The sequence below is a fragment of the Mobula hypostoma genome, chromosome 7, assembly GCF_963921235.1.
Source record: "Mobula hypostoma chromosome 7, sMobHyp1.1, whole genome shotgun sequence".
Classification (NCBI taxonomy): Eukaryota; Metazoa; Chordata; class Chondrichthyes; order Myliobatiformes; family Myliobatidae; genus Mobula; species Mobula hypostoma.
This window is the reverse complement of record NC_086103.1, coordinates 45,322-69,111: the sequence shown is the minus strand read 5'-3', so window position 1 is coordinate 69,111 and position 23,790 is coordinate 45,322. Positions and strand designations below refer to the sequence as shown.

Genomic DNA, 23,790 nt, shown 5'->3' with positions numbered 1-23,790 from the left:
TCTCTGTTATCTCTCAATCCTATTGATATCTTTCCTGTAAGCAGGTGACCAGAACTACACACAATTCTCCAAGTTTTCCCTCATCAAGATCTTACACAATTTCAACATAACATCCCAACATTAGACTCTTCCATTTAAATGTACATACTAAGCCATATCTTGATGAATAAGGAGAGCAGAAGGTCATATGCCTCTTCAAGTTTACTTTGCCACTTAGATAATGGAATGGCCTGATTTTGACCTCCTCTCCAATTTTTTCAGTGGTCCACACTTTTATCTCAACTTTCAATTGTAACCCTTTCACAGTGGCTTGCAATAAATTAGGCTCGTTAGCTAACTCTGGCTAACAGCTACGTGACCGAGCATAAGAACATTAGAAATAAGAACAGCAGTTGGCCATCTGGTCTGTCGAGCCTGCCCCGCCATTCAATAAGATCATGGCTCATCTGGCCATGGACTCATCTCCACCTACTTGCCTTTTCCCCATAATCCTTAATTCCCCCACTATGCAAAAATCTATCTAACCTTGTCTTAAATATATTTACTGAGGTAGCCTCCACTGCATCATTGAGCAGAGAATTCCGCAGATTCACAACTCTCTGGGAAAAGCCGTTCCTCCTCATCTCTATCTTAAGTCTACTCCTCCGAATCTTGAGGCTATGTCCCCTAGTTCTAGTCTCACCTACCAATGGAAACAACTTTCCTGTCTCTATATTGTCTATCCCTTTCATAATTTTATATGTTTCTATAAGATCTCCTCTCATTCTTCTGAATTCTGAGAAGGCCACCTTCAATAACCAATAAAAATCTAGGGTCAGAATGATTCAGGTTCAATCAAACAGGAAAGTTTGAATGTTTCGATTAGGAAATTACTGTGAATGCTGTGTAAATGCTACCCCATGAAAAATTATTGTACGACAGAAAATACCGGACCTTAAACGAGCATAAAATTAAAGTGGAAGTATATTTACAGATATTTCAACTTTAACAAACAATTAATAGAAAAGAAAGAAGAAGGGCCCAGTACAGTTAAACCAGTCTGAATGTGCTTATAAACATTGGAGCTCGTTTCTGGAGTAGACTTGTGCTTTGCTTTGATTACTTACACCAGGGGTCCCCAACCATTTTTGCACCGCGGACCAGTTTGTTATTGGCAATATTCTTGTGGACTGGCTGACCCAGTGGGGGAGGGGTAGGGTTGCCAATGGACAAGAGTAGCAGTCAAATACTTTGTGTTTACCCTGAGAAAAACTACCATGACCATGAACCCTTGCGCAGGCACCTGTGTGCACATGCGTGTACGTGCCAATTTTTTTTCTACAAATCGTTTTTGGTGATTCTGTTCCGGGGGGGTGTTAATCACGACCGGAATATAGGTGATAAGTGGCTAATACACTCAATTTTGTTTCTAAAAGGGTTTATCTAACAAATTTAATATTAAACACACAGGGCGTATTTTCCTCGCATGAATATAGTGATAAGTCAATTATCAAGGGAGGACAGGGGAGCTTGAAGTAAATGTTGAACGAACTTCCAGTAGAAGTGGTAGAGGCAGGTTCAATATTATCATTTAAAGAAATATTGGATAGGTATGTGAACAGGAAAGGAATGGAGGGTTATGGGCTGAGTGCAGGTCGGCGGGACTAGGTGAGAGTAGCGTTCAGCACGGACTAGAAGGGCAGAGATGGCCCGTTTCTGTGCTGTAATTGTTATATGGTTATATAAGTCAATAGCATCATAACATTTTAAGAAACGTTTGGATATTAAACACACAGCACATATTTTCCCCATATGAACATATAAAGTCATTGCAACACACCAATATCACTGGATCAGTGGGAGCCCTGGGCTTGTTTCCCTGCAACAAGACGGTGCCATCAAAGGGTGATGGGAGACAGCGATACTCGAAGAGGGTTCCTTATGTCCAGTCTATTCCGCTATTTAGTTTTCATTGCATTCATTGCAGAAAAGCCCGCTTCGCAGAGATATGTTGGAAATGGAAGCAACATTTTCAGTGATCTCGTGGCTATCTCAGGATATTTAGCCTTGACTTTGATCCGGAATGCCAGCAGAGATGTTATGTCAAACATACTTCTCAGCCCGCCGTCATTTGCAAGCTCAAGGAGTTGATCTTCCCGCGCTGACATGGATGATGCGTGGGTAATGACCTCGCATGCATTCAAGTTCAAAAAGGTGCAGCTGACTCATATCGCCAAATCATATCGTAGCACATGCTTTGCGGTCGGGTGGTTGGGGACTGCTGACTTACACCCTGAACCCACGTTCCGCATGAAAGACACCAGCAACAGTTTGAACTTCTTTTGAAGACCATTTTGAACAAACTAACTAACTCAAAAGAATTGGGTCTTCCTCAATGGAACCATTCATCTGCACAAAGCACTTCTTACAATGGGGTCTCTCTTTCGGGCGGGATTCTTTGAGCATCTTCCCTTGATCTCTCCCTTGCACCTCCTTCTCTTCCAACATGTCCCAACAAAATAGACAATCCCAGACCACTGTCCCTCAGAAATCTGATCCCATCCAGCTCTCTCAAATGTTCCATGATATCCCACTGGACAGAATGTTACAGAACATTACCAAGCTAAACCCGATTGGCCGACACAACATTTCTACACTGTGCAAGTGTCTCCTTATCTTAGCAGAAGACAAAACACTAGTCTATAAAGCTTAACTAACAGGACACACTGTGTTTTGCACGAAAGCTGCTGAAACAAAATACCTAACAACTTAGCAGTAGAAATACAATAAAACGTGTTCTTAGCCAGAGCATTACACATGGGCCACTTTATTAGGTACAGTTGTACACCTGCTTGTTAATGCAAATATCCAATCAACAAATCATGTGGCAGCAATTTAATGCATAAAGCATGCAGGTGTGATCAAGGAGTGCAGTTGTTGTTTCGACTAAACATCAGAATGGTGAGGAGATGTGTTTGAAGTGACTTTGACAATGGAATGATTGTTGGTACCAGACAACATGGTTTGAGTATCTCAAAGACAGACCTCTTGGGATTTCCATGCACAACAGTCTCTAGAGTTTACTGAGAATGGTGCAAGAAACAAAAAAAAACACTGAATGGCATTTCCGTGGGCAAAAATGTCTCATTAATGAGAGAGGTCAGAGGAGAATGGCCATATTGTTCAAGCTGACAGGAAGGCGATAGTAACTCAAATAATCACACGTGACAACAGTGGTGTATAGAAGAGCATCTCTGAATGAACATTGAAGTGGATGGGCTACAGCAGCAGAAGACCACGACCATACACTCAGTGGCCACTTTATTAAGTACTGGAGGTAACTAATAAAGTGGCCATTAAGTGTATGTGCATTCACTCTTTGTGAGCAAATTATTCACCTTTGCATTGAAATCACACCGTACTACCTCATTTCAGAATACTGGCACTCCTGCTATTGTGTGTTAATACTGTTCCAAACCCGTATGACAAACACTCACTCTCTGTTTCTTCATCTCAATGCACGACAGCAGGTAAAAGTGACATTCCAAAGTGTGGGGTCTTGAAATGTCGAGAGGAACCTCCAAAGCTCCTGTCTGGAAACAAGTTCCAGGAGCGATATTTTGTTCTGCGTGATCGTAAACTGCTGCTGTTTAAGGATAAAAAGGTAAGTTCTGACAAATCGTGTAAAAGTGAATGGGATGGTTTTGCTATTGCAGATGAAGTTATTTCAGGAGAAGTGCCCAGCTTTGTTACAACATGTGCCTTGTACTTTTCTGGGAAAGAACTTAGACAGAAAATAAAATCTAAAACCAGCAGATAGGACACCATGGTGGTGTAGCGCCATTACTGCTCAGGGTGTTCCAGAGTTCAGAGTTCAATTCTGGCACCATCTGTAAGGAGGTTTTGCATTCTCCCTATGACTTTAGGGTTTCCTCCAGCTACACTGGTTTCTTCCCACAGTCCAAAGATGTACCGGTGAGCAGGTTAATTGGTCATTGCAAATTGTCTTGTGATTAGTCCGTCCATTTGTTATGTGCTATGTCATATGACATGGGTGATCATGGTCTTTCCATGACCATGATTGTTCTTGGCAGATTTTTCTACAGAAGTGGTTTGCCATTGCTTTCTTCTGGGCAGTGTTTTTACAAGACAAATGACCCAGCTATTAATGATACTCTTCAGCGATTGTCTGCCGAGTGTCAGTGGTCACATCACCAGGATTTGTGATATGCAGCAGCTGCTCATATGACCATCCACCACCTGTTCCCATGGCTTCACGTAACCCTGATCGGGGGCTAAGCAGATGCTACACCCTGCCCAAGAGTGACCTGCAGGCTAGAAGAGGAAAGGAGTGCCTTACACCTCTGGTGGACAGGTATCTCCACCCTGCCAGCCTCCTGTGATTAGCCGAGAGTTAAATAGGTGGATGGTTGGGTGGTGTGCCTCATTGGGCCAGAAGAACCTATTCTGCCTTCTATGTATAAATAAAATAAATCCAAAAATCCAAAATAAATGTTGACAATGTGGTTAGTACTCAGCAGGTCTGGTAGCCTCTATGGAGAGAGACACAGTTAATGTTTCAGGTTTGTGACCCTTAAGTGCCTCGGTACTCTGAGCAGCAGAATGACATGGTGTCATAGAGAAATGCAGCACAGAATGAGACCCTTCAGCCCACATAGTCCATGCTGGACTATTACTCTGCCAAAGTCCCATTGACCTGGACCTGGACCTGGACCTGGACCATAGCCACCTGATGCCGGATACAACTCCCACATAGCTGCAGGGACTTGGGTTTGATCCTCAGCTCTGGTGCTGCTTGCTGGATTATTGCCCCTGGTTTAACTGTGAGTGTGAACTGAAGGTTAGAGTTTTCTGCTGGTAGGTGTCATGCACATTGCGGGCATTGGAAATGGAGAAATGGCAGCTGCACTGGGATGAGTTGTGGCTGTGAACTTCCACTCTGATTTCCTTAGGGTCACAACTGGGAAAGAAACACAGCCAACACAATGATATGATCTTTTGATGCAGCTAAAGCCACATTCCCAACAGGTTAGACATTACAGCACAGGCCGTCAAAGTTAATAAGCACAAAATGTTTGAGATTTCTACTTCTCTTGTCTTACAGAGCTCCAAGCCTGAGCGGGAGTGGTCTGTCTTCTCATTGAAGGTTTACCTTGGTATTAAGAAGAAGCTGAAAACACCGTCAGTACAGTAAGAAAAGTTCAAAATAAATTTATTATTGAAGTATGTATATGTCACCATATACTGTACTGTAAAAAATTCTGAGGCACATATATATATATTTTGTATATATATTTATATAGCTAGGGTGCTTAAGACTTTTGCACAGCTCAACATGGAGCGAAGAGCGAATCTGTAAATCTGGCAGGACCAAAGGATGTTGGGAATGGCAAGGGTGGAACACTGTGGGAGAGGTATGGGACAGCTGGTGGGGGTGGCACAGATGCAGACACACCCATCCCTGAGACACCGTACAAGTTCATTTGATACCTATCAATTGGTTTATTGATTGTTACAGAATGTCTCTTTGGTGCTTCCCACTGCCTCCCCTGTATCTTATGTTTTATCAGACCACCCTTGGGATAAGGCTTATAAACTAGCTGTGATAGTCTGGAGGCAAGGTCAGCGTGCCTGGTTGCGGTTAAGATGATGGGAATACACAAAACTAGCATAACTATGGCACATTAATCGATTTCTGTGCCTGGGCGAGGGCTACTGAGGTGACTTTAAACTAGAATGGTTCGGGGGTGGGAATCAAATTAAGGAGGCTAGGCGAGAGGAGATTAGTTCACAACAGGGGGATGGGAACCAGTGCAGAGAGACAGAAGAGTGTAAAGTGAGGGTAGAAGCAAAAAGTAGTAAGGAGAAAAGTAAAAGTGGCAGGCCAACAAATCCAGGGCAAGCATCAAAAAGGGCCACTTTTCAACATAATTGTATAAGGGCTAAGAGAGTTGTAAAAGAGCGCCTGAAGGCTTTGTGTGTCAATGCCAGGAGCATTCGTAACAAGGTGGATGAATTGAAAGTGCAGATTGTTATTAATGATTATGATATAGTTGGGATCACAGAGATATGGCTCCAGGGTGACCAAGGATGGGAGCTCAACATTCAGGGATATTCAATATTCAGGAGGGATAGACATGAAAGAAAAGGAGGTGGGGTGGCGTTGCTGGTTAAAGAGAAGATTAACGCAATAGAAAGGAAGGACATAAGCCAGGAAGATGTGGAATCGATATGGGTAGAGCTGCATAACACTAAGGGGCAGATAACGCTGGTGGGAGTTGTGTACAGGCCACCTAACAGTACTAGTGAGGTCGGGGATGGTATTAAACAGGAAATTAGAAATGTGTGCAATAAAGGAACAGCAGTTATAATGGGTGACTTCAATCTACATGTAGATTGGGTGAACCAAATTGGTAAAGGTGCTGAGGAAGAGGATTTCTTGGAATGTATGCGGGATGGTTTTGTGAACCAACTAGAGAGCAGGCTATTCTGGACTGGGTTTTGAGTAATGAGGAAGGGTTAATTAGCAATCTTGTCGTGAGAGGCCCCTTGGGTAAGAGTGACCATAATATGGTGGAATTCTTCATTAAGATGGAGAGTGACATAGTTAATTCAGAAACAAAGGTTCTGAACTTAAAGAGGGATAACTTTGAAGGTATGAGACGTGAATTAGCTAAGATAGACTGGCAAATGACACTTAAAGGATTGACGGTGGATATGCAATGGCAAGCATTTAAAGATTGCATGGATGGACTACAACAATTGTTCATCCCAGTTTGGCAAAAGAATAAATCAAGGAAGGTAGTGCACCCGTGGCTGACAAGAGAAATTAGGGATAGTATCAATTCCAAAGAAGAAGCATACAAATTAGCTAGAAAAAGTGGCTCACCTGAGGACTGGGAGAAATTCAGAGTTCAGCAGAGGAGGACAAAGGGCTTAATTAGGAAGGGGAAAAAAGATTATGAGAGAAAACTGGCAGGGAACATAAAAACTGATTGTAAAAGCTTTTATAGATATGTAAAAAGGAAAAGACTGGTAAAGACAAATGTAGGTCCCCTACAGACAGAACCAGGTGAATTGATTATGAGGAGCAAGGACATGGCAGACCAATTGAATAATTACTTTGGTTCTGTCTTCACTAAGGAGGACATAAATAATCTTCCAGAAATTAGTAGGGGACAGAGGGTCCAGTGAGATGGAGGAACTGAGCGAAATACATATTAGTAGGGAAGTGGTGTTAGGTAAATTGAAGGGATTAAAGGCATATAAATCCCCAGGGCCAGATGGTCTGCATCCCCGAGTGCTTAAGGAAGTAGCCCAAGAATTAGTGGATGCATTAGTGATAATTTTTCAAAACTCGTTAGATTCTGGACTAGTTCCTGAGGATTGGAGGGTGGCTAATGTAACCCCACTTTTTAAAAAAGGAGGGAGAGAGAAACCAGGGAATTATAGACCGGTTAGCCTAACGTCGGTGGTGGGGAAACTGCTGGAGTCAGTTATCAAAGATGTGATAACAGCACATTTGGAAAGCGGTGAAATCATCGGACAAAGTCAGCATGGATTTGTGAAAGGAAAATCATGTCTGACGAATCTCATAGAATTTTTTGAGGATGTAACTAGTAGAGTGGATAGGGGAGAACCAGTGGATGTGGTATATTTGGATTTTCAAAAGGCTTTTGACAAGGTCCCACACAGGAGATTAGTGTGCAAACTTAAAGCACACAGTATTGGGGGTAAGGTATTGATGTGGATAGAGGAGTGGTTAGCAGACAGGAAGCAAAGATTGGGAATAAACGGGACCTTTTCAGAATGGCAGGCGGTGACTAGTGGGGTACTGCAAGGCTCAGTGCTGGGATCCCAGTTGTTTACAATATATATTAATGACTTGGATGAGGGAATTAAATGCAGTATCTCCAAGTTTGCGGATGACACGAAGCTGGGCAGCAGTGTTAGCTGTGAGGAGGATGCTAAGAGGATGCAGGGTGACTTGGATAGGTTAGGTGAGTGGGCAAATTCATGGCAGATGCAATTTAATGTGGATAAATGTGAAGTTATCCACTTTGGTGGCAAAAATAGGAAAACAGATTATTATCTGAATGGTGGCCGATTAGGAAAAGGGGAGGTGCAACGAGACCTGAGTGTCATTATACACCAGTCATTGAAAGTGGGCATGCAGGTACAGCAGGCGGTGAAAAAGGCGAATGGTATGCTGGCATTTATAGCGAGAGGATTCGAGTACAGGAGCAGGGAGGTACTACTGCAGTTGTACAAGACCTTGGTGAGACCACACCTGGAGTATTGTGGGCAGTTTTGGTCCCCTAATCTGAGGAAAGACATCCTTGCCATAGAGGGAGTACAAAGAAGGTTCACCAGATTGATTCCTGGGATGGCAGGACTTTCATATGAAGAAAGACTGGATGAACTAGGCTTGTATTCATTGGAATTTAGAAGATTGAGGGGGGATCTGATTGAAACATATAAAATCCTAAAGAGATTGAACAGGCTAGATGCAGGAAGATTGTTCCCGATGTTGGGGAAGTCCAGAACGAGGGTCACAGTTTGAGGATAAAGGTGAAGCCTTTTAGGACTGAGATTAGGAAAAACTTCTTCACATAGAGAGTGGTGAATCTGTGGAATTCTCTGCCACAGGAAACAGTTGAGGCCAGTTCATTGGCTATATTTAAGAGGGAGTTAGATATGGCCGTTGTGGCTAGGGGGATCAGAGGGTATGGAGGGAAGGCTGGTGCAGGGTTCTGAGTTGGATGATCAGCCATGATCATAATAAATGGCGGTGCAGGCTCGAAGGGCCGAATGGCCTATTCCTGCACTATTTTCTATGTCTATGTTTATGTCTATAAGAATGATCACACCCCAAAATTTCTTTAACCAGCTGGTGGTGAATCAGTGGAAATCATTGCCTCAGATGCCTGTGGATGCCTAGTCATACAGTACATTTAAAGTGGAGATTGACAGGTTATTTATTAGTCAGGGCATCAAAGGTTACAGGGAGAATCCCAGGAGTATAGGATGGAGGGGAATAATTGAATGCAGAGCGGACTTCATGGGTTGAATGTCCCAATACTTCCCTTATATCTTGAGGTCTTATAGTCTTAATAAAAACAGACCACTATACAACCAATAGCTGGCTGGTGGCATAGTGGCATCAGTGCCAGACTTCAGAGCGAAGGCTTCCGAGTTCGAACCCAGCTGGCTCCCCAGGCACGCTTTCCATCCGTGCTGGATTGAGCGTTGAGCTAGCAACTCGACCTCGTAAAAAAGAAATTGCCTGCTACAGAAACATCAACAGCAAAAAGTTGATGGCCTATGCTCTCTCGTGAGTTTAAAAGGCAATTTCATTCATTCATTCATCCAACCAATGGTAAGACTTCTTTCCATTAGGAGGGTATTATTGCCATACTCTAGAATCTCCTTTTTTAATATAAGTACACAAATAATTTACATTTGATTTTATTCTCTGAATTAACGATGGATTTCCTTTCTTGTGTAGGTGGGGGTTCACTATTTTCTTGGATAAGCAGCAGTGGTAAGTAAGCAAGGACTACTCCTTCCTTTGTCTCCAACATTTTTTTCTGTTAAATATCCTAATATTATTCTGTTCCCATTGAAGCTCATGCAGATTGACTGCCACTGGAAAATTCCCTGTAAGTAAAAATGAGATCATGTGTTAAGTGCAGTCAAGGAGGACCTTGTAGTGTCCCTGGCTGAAGTTATCAACAAAATCTGCAGTCTGTGAAGGAAGAAGTTGGGAACGACTTTGGTGCTGTTAGCTGTCTGTGAACGAATGTCAAATAGATGGTTAAAATTTGACCCGTGTTCAGTCCAAGAACTGAAACTTCTTCAAACATCTATGATTGTTATGCAAGCGGTGCGTATCAAGCAGTTAGTCATGGAGTTGATCAACCAGCTACTGCAAGGAAAACTGTTGAGAACTGTTCAGATGTGATCGAGGCAGGGGAATGAAAGGTGGGGGAGTAGCATTGCTTGTTAGGGAAAATATTACAGCAGTGCTCAGGCAGGACAGATTCGAGGGCTTGTCTACTGAGTCCTTATGGGTGGAGCTGAGAAACAGAAAAGGTATGACCACATTATTGGGATTGTATTACAGACCACCCAATAGTCAACGAGAATTGGAAGAGCAAATCTGCAGAGAGATAGCAGGCAACTGCAGGAAACATAAAGTTGTGGTGGTAGGGGGTTTTAATTTTCCATATATTGATTGGGACTCCCATACTGTTAGGGGTCTAGATGGTTTAGAGTTTGTAAAATGTGTTCAGGAAAGTTTTCTAAATCAATATATAGAGGGACAAACTAGAGGGGATGCAATATTGGATCTCCTGTTAGGAAACGAGTTAGGACAAGTGACAGAAGTCTGTGTAGGGGAGCACTTTGGTTCCAGTGATCATAACACCATTAGTTTCAACTTGATCATGGACAAGGATAGGGTTGAGGTTCTTAACTGGAAGAACGCCAAATTTGAAGAAATGAGAAAGGATCTAAAAAGCGTGGATCGGGACAGGTTGTTCTCTGGCAAGGATGTAATCGGTAGGTGGGAAGCCTTCAAAGGAGAAATTTTGAGAGTGCAGAATTTATATGTTCCTGTCAGGATTAAAGGCAAAATGAATAGGAATAAGGAACCTTGGTTCTCAAGGGATATTGCAACTCTGATAAAGAAGAAGAGGGAGTTGTATGGCATGTATAGGAAGCAGGGAGTAAATAAGGTGCTTGAGGAGTATAAGAAGTGCAAGAAACTACTTAAGAAAGAAATCAGGAGGGCTAAAAGAAGACATGAGGTTGCCTTGGCAGTCAAAGTGAAGGATAATCCAAAGAGCTTTTACAGGTATATTAAGAGCAAAAAGATTGTAAGGGATAAAATTGGTCCTCTTGGAGATCAGAGTGGTCGGCTATGTGCGGAACCAAAGGAAATGGGGGAGAGCTTAATTAGGTTTTTTGCATCTGTATTTACTAAGGAAACTGGCATGAAGTCTATGGAATTAAGGGAAACAAGTAGTGAGATCATGGAAACTGTACAGATCGAAAAGGAGGAGGTCCTTGCTGTCTTGAGGAAAATTAAAGTGGATAAATCCCCGGGACCTGACAGGGTGTTCCCTCGGACCTTGAAGGAGACTAGTGTTGAAATTGCAGGGGCCCTGGCAGAAATATTTAAAATTAGGGCAAGTGACAGAAGTCTGTGTAGGGGAGCACTTTGATTCCAGTGATCATAACACCATTAGTTTCAATTTGATCATGGACAAGGATAGATCTGGTCCTAGGATTGAGGTTCTGAACTGGAAGAAGGTCAAATTTGAAGAAATGAGAAAGGATCTAAAAAACATGGATTGGGACAGGTTGTTCTCTGGCAAAGATGTGATTGGTAGGTGGGAAGCCTTCAAAGGGGAAATTTTGAGAGTGCAGAGTTTGTATGTTCCTGTCAGGATTAAAGGCAAATTGAATAGGAATAAGGAACCTTGGTTCTCAAGGGATATTGCAACTCTGATAAAGAAGAAGAGGGAGTTGTATGAAATGTATAGGAAACAGGGGGTAAATCAGGTGCTTGAGGAGTATAAGAAGTACAAGAAAATACTTAAGAAAGAAATCAGGAGGGCTAAAAGAAGACATGAGGTTGCCTTGGCAGTCAAAGTGAAGGATAATCCAAAGAGCTTTTACAGGTATATTAAGAGCAAAAAGATTGTAAGGGATAAAATTGGTCCTCTTGGAGATCAGAGTGGTCGGCTATGTGCGGAACCAAAGGAAATGGGGGAGAGCTTAATTAGGTTTTTTGCATCTGTATTTACTAAGGAAACTGGCATGAAGTCTATGGAATTAAGGGAAACAAGTAGTGAGATCATGGAAACTGTACAGATCGAAAAGGAGGAGGTCCTTGCTGTCTTGAGGAAAATTAAAGTGGATAAATCCCCGGGACCTGACAGGGTGTTCCCTCGGACCTTGAAGGAGACTAGTGTTGAAATTGCAGGGGCCCTGGCAGAAATATTTAAAATTAGGGCAAGTGACAGAAGTCTGTGTAGGGGAGCACTTTGATTCCAGTGATCATAACACCATTAGTTTCAATTTGATCATGGACAAGGATAGATCTGGTCCTAGGATTGAGGTTCTGAACTGGAAGAAGGTCAAATTTGAAGAAATGAGAAAGGATCTAAAAAACATGGATTGGGACAGGTTGTTCTCTGGCAAAGATGTGATTGGTAGGTGGGAAGCCTTCAAAGGGGAAATTTTGAGAGTGCAGAGTTTGTATGTTCCTGTCAGGATTAAAGGCAAATTGAATAGGAATAAGGAACCTTGGTTCTCAAGGGATATTGCAACTCTGATAAAGAAGAAGAGGGAGTTGTATGAAATGTATAGGAAACAGGGGGTAAATCAGGTGCTTGAGGAGTATAAGAAGTACAAGAAAATACTTAAGAAAGAAATCAGGAGGGCTAAAAGAAGACATGAGGTTGCCTTGGCAGTCAAAGTGAAGGATAATCCAAAGAGCTTTTACAAGTATATTAAGAGCAAAAGGATTGTAAGGGATAAAATTGGTCCTCTTGAAGATCAGAGTGGTCGGCTTTGTGTGGAACCAAAGGAAATGGGGGAGATCTTAATTAGGTTTTTTGCGTCTGTATTTACTAAGGAAGCTGGCATGAAATCTATGGAATTGAGGGAATCAAGTAGTGAGACCATTGAAACTGTACAGATTGAAAAGGAAGAGGTGCTTGCTGTCTTGAGGAAAATTAAAGTGGATAAATCCCCGGGACCTGACAGAGTGTTCCCTCGGACCTTGAAGGAGACTAGTGTTGAAATTGTGGGGGCCCTGGCAGAAATATTTAAAATGTCGCTGTCTACGGGTGAAGTGCCAGAGGATTGGAGAGTGGCTCATGTCGTTCCGTTGTTTAGAAAAGGATAGAAAAGTAATCCGGGAAATTATAGGCCGGTGAGTTTAACGTCAGTAGTAGGTAAGTTATTGGAGGGAGTACTAAGAGACAGAATCTACAAGCATTTGGATAGACAGGGGCTTATTAGGGAGAGTCAACATGGCTTTGTGCGTGGTAGGTCATGTTTGACCAATCTGTTGGAGTTTTTCGAGGAGGTTACCAGGAAAGTGGATGAAGGGAAGGCAGTAGATATTGTCTACATGGACTTCAGTAAGGCCTTTGACAAGGTCCCGCATGGGAGGTTAGTTAGGAAAATTCTGTCGCAAGGTATACATGGAGAGGTGGTAAATTGGATTAGACTTTGGCTCGATGGAAGAAGCCAGAGAGTGGTGGTAGAAAATTGCTTCTCTGAGTGGAGGCCTGTGTCTAGTGGTGTGCCACAGGGATCAGTGCTGGGTCCATTGTTATTTGTCATATATATCAATGATCTGGATGATAATGTGGTAAATTGGATCAGCAAGTTTGCTGATGATACAAAGATTGGAGGTGTAGTAGACAGTGAGGAAGGTTTTCAGAGCCTGCAGAGGGACTTGGAGCAGCTGGAAAAATGGGCTGAAAAATGGCAGATGGAGTTTAATACAGACAAGTGTGAGGTATTACACGTTGGAAGGACAAACCAATGTAGAACATACAGGGTTAATGGTAAGGCACTGAGGAGTGCAGTGGAACAGAGGGATCTGGGAATACAGATACAAAATTTCCTAAAAGTGTCGTCACAGGTAGATAGGGTCGTAAAGACAGCTTTTGGTACATTGGCCTTTATTAATCGAAGTATTGAGTATAAGAGCTGGAATGTTATGATGAGGTTGTATAAGGCATTGGTGAGACCGAATGTGGAGTATTGTGTTCAGTTTTGGTCACCAAATTACAGGAAGGATATAAATAAGGTTGAAAGAGTGCAGAGAAGGTTTACAAGCATGTTGCCGGGACTTGAGAAACTCAGTTACAGAGAAAGGTTGAATAGGTTAGGACTTTATTCCCTGGAGCGTAGAAGAATGAGGGGAGATTTGATAGAGGTATATAAAATTATGATAGGTATAGATAGAGTGAATGCATCAGGCTTTTTCCACTGAGGCAAGGGGAGAAAAAAACCAGAAGACATGGGTTAAGGGTGAGGGGGGAAAAGTTTAAAGGGAACATTAGCGGGGGCTTCTTCACACAGAGAGTGGTGGGAGTATGGAATGAGTTGCCAGATGAGATGGTAAATGCGGGTTCTTTTTTAACATTTAAGAATAAATTGGACAGATACATGGATGGGAGGTGTATGGAGGGATATGGTCCATGTGCAGGTCAGTGGGACTAGGCAGAAAATGGTTCGGCACAGCCAAGAAGGGCCAAAAGGCCTGTTTCTGTGCTGTAGTTTCTCTGGTTTCTATGGTAACTAACATCATACCATGATAGTGTAGCTGTTGCCCAATTGTGTGATGCTATTGCAGCTCAGATCGTCAGAGTTCGGAATTCAGATCTGATGCTGACTGTAAGAAGTTTGAATGCCTTCCAGTGAGCACAGGAATTTTCTCCAGGTGCTCCAGTTTCCAAAGATATACTGGTGAAGCACCTTCAATAACTCTAAAAGACTGAGGTTAGGTAAATTACCGAAAGGCTTTAATTTGCTGTAGAATACGACCTCCATGGTGAGTGTCTGCCCCCGGACTGAGGGGGAGGGGCAAGGCGAAACACCTTTATACAGGAATCTGTGGGAGGTGACACAGGGGCAGTCAGCAGAGGGGCATGTCCAGACAGTAAACCCAGTTACAACATACATATGGTTTACCACAACCGGTTAGTAGGATAATTAATCATTGTAAACTATCCTGTGGTTAGGATAGGGTTAAATAGCTTGGTTGCTGGGCGGTGCGGCTCGTTGGGCTGGAAGGGCCTGTTCCACTGTAACTTGAAGTAAAAATAGTAAAATAAATAACATGCAGGAAGGATTTTTACTGATTCTGTTTAGAAAGTGATTGTAATTCATGGTTAATCAAAAGCTGCAGATGCCACAATTGCAGGAACATGGGTAGATCTATTATTTTTCCTAAGGAGCTTGTTTCTGATTAGGGGCTCCATTTAAATATGCATTTTTCACAAACTTTATGAAATGGAATATTATTGAGCACATTTTGTTATTCCTTTCTATCGTCGGGCTTGATAGAGGCATACAAGATGATAAGAGGCATAGACAGAGTGAACAGCCAGAAGAATTTTTTCCAAGGCGGAACTGGCTAATGAAGAGGCGCTCTCCCCACCCTGCACCCCAGGAGTAGTTGTAAGGCAGATATACAGTACTGTGCAAAAGTCTTAGGCACATATATATCATATGCCTAAGACCTTTGCACATTGTTGTATATTGGTTAAAATAGGAAGGTAGCTGTGAAACAGAAATAAGAGTACTTAGCTTTGTATTAGCTCAATAATATTAAGTGCTCAATGGTTCAATGGTTCCATTTAATATCAAATAATGTATACAATCTACAACCTGAAATTCCTGCCCTTTGCAGACATCCACAGAATAAAAGCCTCAAAAAATGTATGATAGAGAAAACATAAGGAGTTCAAAGACCACCTCCCTTTGCCAAGCACAAGCAGCAGCTAAAGCATCAAACCACCACTCTCCTCCTCCCCTTCTATTCCACCAGAAAGCATCAGCACCCACCATGCAAGCAACCTCAAAGCTCCTAGAGAGAAACCAGGATCTACAGTCCATTAAAAAAACACTGTTCCCCAAACAGTTTAACATGCCACAGTCTCTGTCTTCTCTCTCTCCCCAGCCCCCTCTTCTCCCCTGCCTCTCTCCCCCCCTCCCACCCCCTCTTTCTCACTTCCAGTTTCCCATGATGCTTCATTTGGTGACACTGGTGGGCTCTTTGAAGGTTGGCAATACATTGTGGGTTAAATGGTCTTCACTGTGCTCTGCTCTATGGTCTATGTTCAAACAGAGTAGCTGAAGGTAGTCATAAACACTAGAGATTTTGCAGGTGCTGGAAGTCCAGAGAAGTACACACAAAATTCTGCAGGAACTCAGCAGGTTAGGCAGCATCTACAGAGAGAAATAAACAGTTCAGATTTAGGGCTGAGACATTTCACTCCTTCTGATGAAGGATCTCAGCCTGAAATGTTGACTGTTTTCTTCCCTCCATAGATGTTACTTGACTTGCTGAGTTCCTCCAGCATTTTTCCGTGTATTGCTGAAGGGTATTCAGGGTGGTTATGGAAGTTGTTAAGAAGCAAGTGTTGCAGAGATGTTCAAACTCAGCATGAAACAGCACATGGTCAATATTTAATGCAGAGCAGAGAACGTTCACACACTAACATAGAGTGCATGTCTGTAGAACTCCTGAAGAGAAGACCACGACTACATCTGGGCCTTGTCCAACCAAATTTGGCTTCAAAAGCTGAATGAAGTGGCTTCATCAAAAGCTTCGCTATTTAATTCCCTCTCAACCCCATTCTCCCCCTGACCTTTAACATCCTTACTATCAACTCTGCTTTAAATATACCAAATGACTTGGCCTCCACAGCTGTCTCTGGCAATGAATTCCACAGATTCACCACCCTCTGGCGAAAGAACATCCCCCTTATCTCTGTTCTAAATGGGTGTCCTTCTATTCTGAGGCTGTGTCCTCTGATCCTGGACTCCTTCACTATAGGAAATATCCTCTCCACATCCACTCTATTCAGGCCTTTCAATATTCAATAAGTTTCAATGAGATCCTGCCTTGTCTTCCAAATTCCAGCCAGTGCAGGTGAGTCCATCAAATGCATTTCATAAGTTAACCCTGTTATTCCTAGGATCATTCTTGTGAACCCCCTCCGACAGCAGTTGACGAGAGCAGTGAATGAACTAGATACAAATGGCTGTCTGACTCAGTGGCACAGGTGCACAGTTCCCCACCAGCTGGTGAGAGATGTGCTGTCCCACCAATTGGCTCGTGTGCAGCCAAAATTCCTGCACTGTTAGGATCAGTCATCAGCCAGATCCTTTATTGCAGGGCAGCTTGTTAATAAATCCAGTTTGTCTTCAGATTACATCATGGCACAGTGGCTCCTAGAGCCAGACAGACAAACTGAAGCACCTAGTCCATTTGGTTGAAGTTGGTGGCAACATTCAAATTGTTTGTGTTGGTCAATTTATCTCTGTTAGTGACGGACTAAGTCTAAGTGGTGGGGAACTCAATCATGGAGTCATGCCTGTGCTCTTTCCAATGCAGATTCAGGAGGTGAAGGTCAAATCCAATTAAGTCGGATAAGGAAACTACACCTCCTTTGAGTAAAATCCTGAATTATGTATTTCAAAACCTGTAAGGTAATGAGGAAGACTAAAAAGCAATTATCTTGGTAAACATGAGTCCTCAAGAAGGCTCTCGGCCCAAAACGTCGAATGTTTATTCATTTCCATAGATGCTGCTGGACCTGCTGATTTCCTCCAGCATTTTGTATATTTCTTTCAATCATCTTTGTAGTTACTCATTAAAAAAGAAAGCTAGACATTTTGTGATGTATTGGGCTGCTTGACACAGAGGGCAACCTGTGGGTGCTGGTGCTCACATGCACCTGTAACCCTGTCTTTCTTAGGGCAGAGGTCAGAGTTTTGGTAAACAATTTTGGGGTAACTTAGGGATGTGATTACAATGCAGCCCAATCTACTGGTGATGTTTTGAATAAATGAGACTAATCTATTAACTGAGCATAAGAGAGCCTTTTGGAATCTAAGCTGAGTTTATCAGATTCAAAGAAAGATTTTGCTTCTCCATTCTGAATTCTTTTGGACTCTTGTTTAATTACTTTACTCTAATCTTTATCTGTATTCAACCGGTTCTATCACCACTCTCTTCCGTTGATGTCTCCTGCCATTCAACTTCAGATTTTGTATTCTATACTCCTTTGACCCATTTTTCTGCATCTTCAGACTCCATCGTTTCCAGCTTTGATGTAAAGTTATCAAGTAGAAACATCAATTTCCCTTTTCCATCAATAGATCTTTCCTGATGACAGACTATTCCCAGCGTTATTTTATGTTTGTGAACCAATTTGAGATTTTGAACATTAGTCAATATTAAGATGTTGGAAACTCAACAGGAAATAAGATGATAATGGGGAAAGTATACACAGTTATGAAATAAAACAGGCAGCTCTGAATTAACTGAGGCCCTGCTTTGTATTTTCTGTGGTTTAGTGATACACCCATCCAATTACTTCTCAGAATCGCTGTAAAACAGCTCCATCTGTAGTATTCTGCTACCATCTAATGGTTGGTCACTGACACTGCAGTTCAATTCGTGATCATAAGTTATTTAAGAGTTTCTGACAGCTGCCTTTAAGCCAATTTCAAGGTTTGGAAGTTCAAAGCAAATTTATTATCAAAGTACATATATGTCAGCATATAAAACCCTGAGATTCAATTTCCTGCAGGCATACTTAATCAATCCAATAACCATAATAGACTCAGTATAAGATCACACCAACAGGACGGACAACCATTGTGCAAAAGACAACAAACTGTGCAAATACAAAAGTAATTTAAAAAAGAATAATAATATTAATAATAATAAATAAACATGCAATAAATATTGAGAACATGAGATGAAGATTCTTTGAAAGAGGTTCCATAGGTTGTGGGAACAATTCAGCGATGGGACAAGTGAAGTTGAGGGAAGTTATAAGAGCATAAGAAAGAAAAAATAGGAGCAGAAGTCGGCCATCCGGCCCATCGAGCCTGCTCCACCATTCAATAAGATCATGGCTGATCTGGCCATGGACTTATCTCCACCTTCCTGTCTTTTCCCCATAATCCTTAATTCCCCAACTATGCAAAAATCTATCCAACTTTGTCTTAAATATATTTACTGACGTAGCCTCCACTGTTTCATGGAGCAGAGAATTTCACAGATTCACCACTTTCTGGGAAAAGCAGTTCCTCCTCATCTCCACACTAAATCTATCCCTTTTGGTTCAGGAGCCTGAAGGTAATAACTGTTCCTGAACCTGGTGGTGTGAGTCCTGAAGCTCCTGAACCATCAGCCTGATGGCAGCAGCAAGAAGAAGGCATGTACTGGGTGGTGGGGTCCTTGATGATGGATGCTTCTTTCCTATGACAACACTATTTGTAGATGCGCTCTATGATGGGGAGGGCTTTATCCGTGATGGACTTGGCCATATCCACGACTTTTTTCTCCATAAGGTATGTGCATTAAGCTATTTTGTGGGCACGTGGCCAAGTGGTTAAGCCATTGGGCTAGCGACCTGAAGGTCGTGAATTCGAGCCCCAGCCGAGGCAACGTGTTGTGTCCTTGAGCAAGGCACTTAATCACACATTGCTCTGCGATGACACTGGTGCCAAGCTGTATGGGTCCTAATGCCCTTCCCTTGGACAACATTTGTGTCGTGGAGAGGAGAGACTTGCAGCATTGGCAACTGCTGGTCATCCATACAACCTTGCCCAGGCCTGCGCCCTGGAGAGTGAAGACTTTCCAGGCGCAGATCCATGGTCTCGCAAGACTAACGGATGCCTTTTAAGCTATTTTATATAGCTTGAGACATACTCAATACAATTCTTTCATTTCATTAAAGTTGCCCATAATTAAACGAATGTATCCAGTCATTAATGATTTTTAAATTTCTCTTTTAAGTATTTTAAGTAAGAAAATAAACTTGTAGTTATTAAAAACATCTTAGTATCTGAAAATAACTATAAGTTACTAGCAAGTCTGAAACTCTTTAGTTCTGACCCCATTTTTCCATTGACACTATTGTTTTTATCATGTGATTTTATATATGCAAATCTCACATTATAGACTGAGATGTCAGCTCTCCTGATAGAATATTTTGAACCTATAGACACTACAGAGAACATAGAATAGTACAGCACATTACAGGCCCTTCGGCCCACAATGCTGTGCCGACCCTCAAACCCTGCCTCCCATATAACTCCCCATAAATTCCTCCATATACCTGTCTAGTAGTCTCTTAAACTTCACGAGTGTATCTGCCTCCACCACTGACTCAGGCAGTGCACTCCACGCACCAACCACTCTCTGAGTAAAAAGCCTTCCTCTAATATCCCCCTTGAACTTCCCACCGCTTACCTTAAAGCCATGTCCTCTTGTATTGAGCAGTGGTGCCCTGGGGAAGCTTGCAATAGAGTCTCTTGTTGTTGTGGAATCAAAGTCATGGAGACATGAGTTGAGAGTTAAAGGGCAAAAGTTTAGGGGTAACACGAGGGGGAACTTCTTTACTCAGAGAGTGGTGGCTGTGTGGAACGAGCTTCCAGCAGAAGTGGTTGAGGCAGGTTCAATGTTGTTGTTTAAAGTTAAATTGGAGAGCTATATGGACAGGAAGGGAATGGAGGGTTATGGACCGAGTGCAGATCGGTGGGACTAGGTGAGAGTAGGAGATCAGCACGGACTAGAAGGGCCGAGATGGCCTGTTTCCATGCTGTAATTGTTATATGGTTATATGGAAATGTTGTAGTCTACCATGTCCTTGCTGACCATCAAGATTTCATCTACACCAGAGGTTCTCAACCTGGGTCCATGGGCACCTTGCTTAATGGTATTTGGACATGGTATAAAAAAGGTTAGGAAACCCTGAGTTGCACTAATCCTATTTACCACCACTTGACCTATATAAGCTTCTGAACCCTGACAATTCAAGTGTTCTTCTAGATGCCTCTTAAATGCTGTGAGAATACCTACCTCCAGCACCCCCTCAGGAAGTGTCCTTTAAACACCTATTCCTTATGCTGCACATGTGCCTTTTGGCTTTAGCCAGCTCTGCTGTGTGGCAAGGTTGTTGCTCTTCACCCTGGCTATGCCTCTCATCAATTTTATTTACCTCAATCCAATCACCCATCTGCTTCCTCTACCTCAAAGCAAACGGCCTATCCAGTCTCTTTTCATAACTGCAATACTCCATCCCAGACAAAATCCTGGTGAATCTCCTTATCACCCTCACCAGTGAATTAATGTCTTTCCTAAACTGCAGTGACCAAAACTTTACACAATACTCTTGCTGTGGTCCAATATGTATTTTGTAAAGCTTTGACATACCCTTCCTGCTCTCGCATTTGGATTCCTAATCAGAATCAGGTTTAATATCACTGACATATGTCATGAATTTTGCACAATATCGTGCAATGTATAAAAATACTACAAATTACAGTAAGAAATATTAATAAAATACAAATTAATAACTAATACAAAAAAGAGCAAAAATAGTGAAGTAGTGTTCATCGATTAGTTTATTGTCTGTTCAGAAATCTGATGGCAGAGGGGAAGATGCTGTTCCTAAAACATTGAGTGTGTGTCTTTAGGTAGGCTCCTGTACCTCCTCCCTGATGATAGTAATGAGAAGAGAGCATGTTCTGGGTGACGAGGTTTCAGAGTGATGGATGCCACCTTTTCTGAGGCATCACCTTTTGAAGATGTCTTTGATGCTGGGGAGGCTGGTGCTCATGAAGGAGCTGGCAGAGTCTGCAACCTTCTGCAGCTTTTTCTGATCCTCTGAGGTGGCCCCTCCATACTAGGCAGTGATGCAACCAGTCAGAGTAGAAATTTGCTAGTCTTTGGAGAGTCTATACTAGGATGCCATCTTCAAGGATCCTTGGATTTGTACACTAAGGCCCCTCAATTCTTCAGTGCCCCTTTCTTTCTTTTCAAATCTTTTTATTGTTATATTAGACAGAAAAAATAACATGAGTACATTGAAGTAACAACACTTACAATGTCTCAAAAAAGACATTAACTTAAAGATTGAAAAAAATTTTGTGATAACAAAAAAAACCTACTAAGCAGAAAAGTGAGAAAAAAAAGAACCCATTAGGTGTACAACCCCAGAGTCATGCGTCATACAAAAAGCTTCTAAAAATAAACATCAAACCGCCAGCAAGAAACGAAAATATACTAAAAAATTTACAATTAGATCGTGGAAAAATTATATCAATTAGCTCAAATGATAATAACAAGCAAATGAGCCCCATCTTTTCTCAAAATCAAATGAAGGTTCAAAGGTTCGACTTCTAATTTTCTCCAAACTAAGATATAGCATCACTTGAGAGAACCATTGTGACAAAGTGGGAGCTGATGTATCCTTCCACTTCAACAAAATGGCCCTCCTAGCTATCAATGTAATAAATGCAATAACATGTTGGTCAGACACAGAAATACCATGAATATTTTGAGGAATTATTCCAAAAAGCAGAGTTAATTTATTAGGTTGTAGATTAATTTTAAGTGCTTTAGAAATTGTTGAAAAAACCGACTTCCAGAACTGTTCCAATATAGAACAAGACCAAAACATATGTGTCAGTGTAGCTATCTCAGTTTTACATCTATCACAATGACTATCAACATTAGAAATGATTTTAGAAAGTCTCTCCTTCGTCAAATGATAATGATGTACAATTTTAAATTGAATCAATGAATGGCTAGCACAAATTGAAGAAGAGTTAACCAACTTCAAAATCCTCATCCAATCCTCCATCTTAAAAGTCAAATTACATTCCTTTTCCCAATCCTGTTTAATCTTAGATAAAGGACACTTATCCCACTGTAATAATAAATTATAAATTCTTCCAATAGAACCCTTAATCAAAGGATTCTTACTCATAATAGTATCTAACAGGTCAGCCTCCAATATGTAAGGAAAATTACTTAAATATTTTTGTAAAAAATGTCTAACTTGAAGGTATTGCAGAAAATGTGAGTATGAAAGAGAATATTTATCAATTAATTGTTCAAAAGACATCAATCTATCTTCTTTAAATAAATCCAAAAAGAATTAATACCTTTATTTTTCCAAAGTAAAAAAATTGGATCACTCAAAGAAGGCTTAAAAAAGTAATTTCGATAAATTAAACTACAAAGTTTAAATTTTTTAAGATTAAAAAAAATTGTGGAACTGGAGCCAAATTTGTAAAGAATACTTAATCACAGGATATAGGTTTAAATTAACAATGTTAACTAATTGCATAGGTAAAGGAGCTCCCAGTAACGAGGTTAAATAAAACTGTTTTACAACTTTCGGTTCCAGGTCTACCCAAATTGGCCGATCACTCTTATCAACCCAGTACAGTATAACCAAAATGACATGTATCGCACATTAACAGCCTAATAATACATTCTTAGATTAGGCAAAGCATGACCTCCATCCTTTTTCAATTTTTGTAAGTGACATTTACTAATTCTTGGTCTTTTATTATTCCAAATAAAAGATAAAATAATAGAATCATTCTGATCAAAAAACTTCCCCATCAAAAAAACAGGAATATTCTGAAATAAATATACAAATTTTGGTAAAATCATCAGTTTAACTATATGAATACGACCAACAAGTGAAAATGTAAGTGGACTCCATCTACTAAATAAATACTTCATAGAATCTACTAAAGGAACAAAATTGGCTTTATAAAGATCCTTATATTTTTTAGTAATTATATTATCTAAATATCTGAAAGAGTCTGTGACTTTAAAAGGAGTATTATATATAGAGACAGAATCATTTAAAGGAAACAATTCACTTTTACTAAAATTTATTTTATATCCTGAAAAACCTCAAAATTCATTAAATAATTTTAGCAAGGCAGGAATAGATTCGTCAGGGTTAGATATACAAACCAATAAATCATTAGCGTAAAGACAGATCTTATGCATGGTCTCATTCACAAAAATCCCATTGATATTTTTAGCCTCACGAAGAGCAATAGCAAGGGGTTCTAATATTAAATTAACCAACAAAGGACTTAATGGACAGCCTTGCTTTGTCCCCTGTGAAAGCTGAAAAAAAGGAGACCTACAATTGTTAGTGACAGCAGTAGCAATAGGGGCTTTATATATCATTTTAATCCAATTAT

The 23,790-nt window shown here is 41.2% G+C and overlaps 1 protein-coding gene across 5 annotated transcripts in view; it reads left to right on the top strand.

Annotated features, from left to right (window-relative positions):
* arap3 (ArfGAP with RhoGAP domain, ankyrin repeat and PH domain 3) overlaps nucleotides 1–23,790 on the top strand; it is a 375,519-nt gene that overhangs the window by 333,836 nt on the left and 17,893 nt on the right. For all 5 annotated transcript variants that reach the window (XM_063052998.1, XM_063052993.1, XM_063052997.1 and 2 more), the window contains 3 exons: nucleotides 3,507–3,643; nucleotides 5,105–5,190; nucleotides 9,509–9,544. In XM_063052998.1, coding sequence (XP_062909068.1) covers nucleotides 3,507–3,643; nucleotides 5,105–5,190; nucleotides 9,509–9,544 — 259 coding nt within the window. The remainder of the gene's footprint in view (nucleotides 1–3,506; nucleotides 3,644–5,104; nucleotides 5,191–9,508; nucleotides 9,545–23,790) is intronic.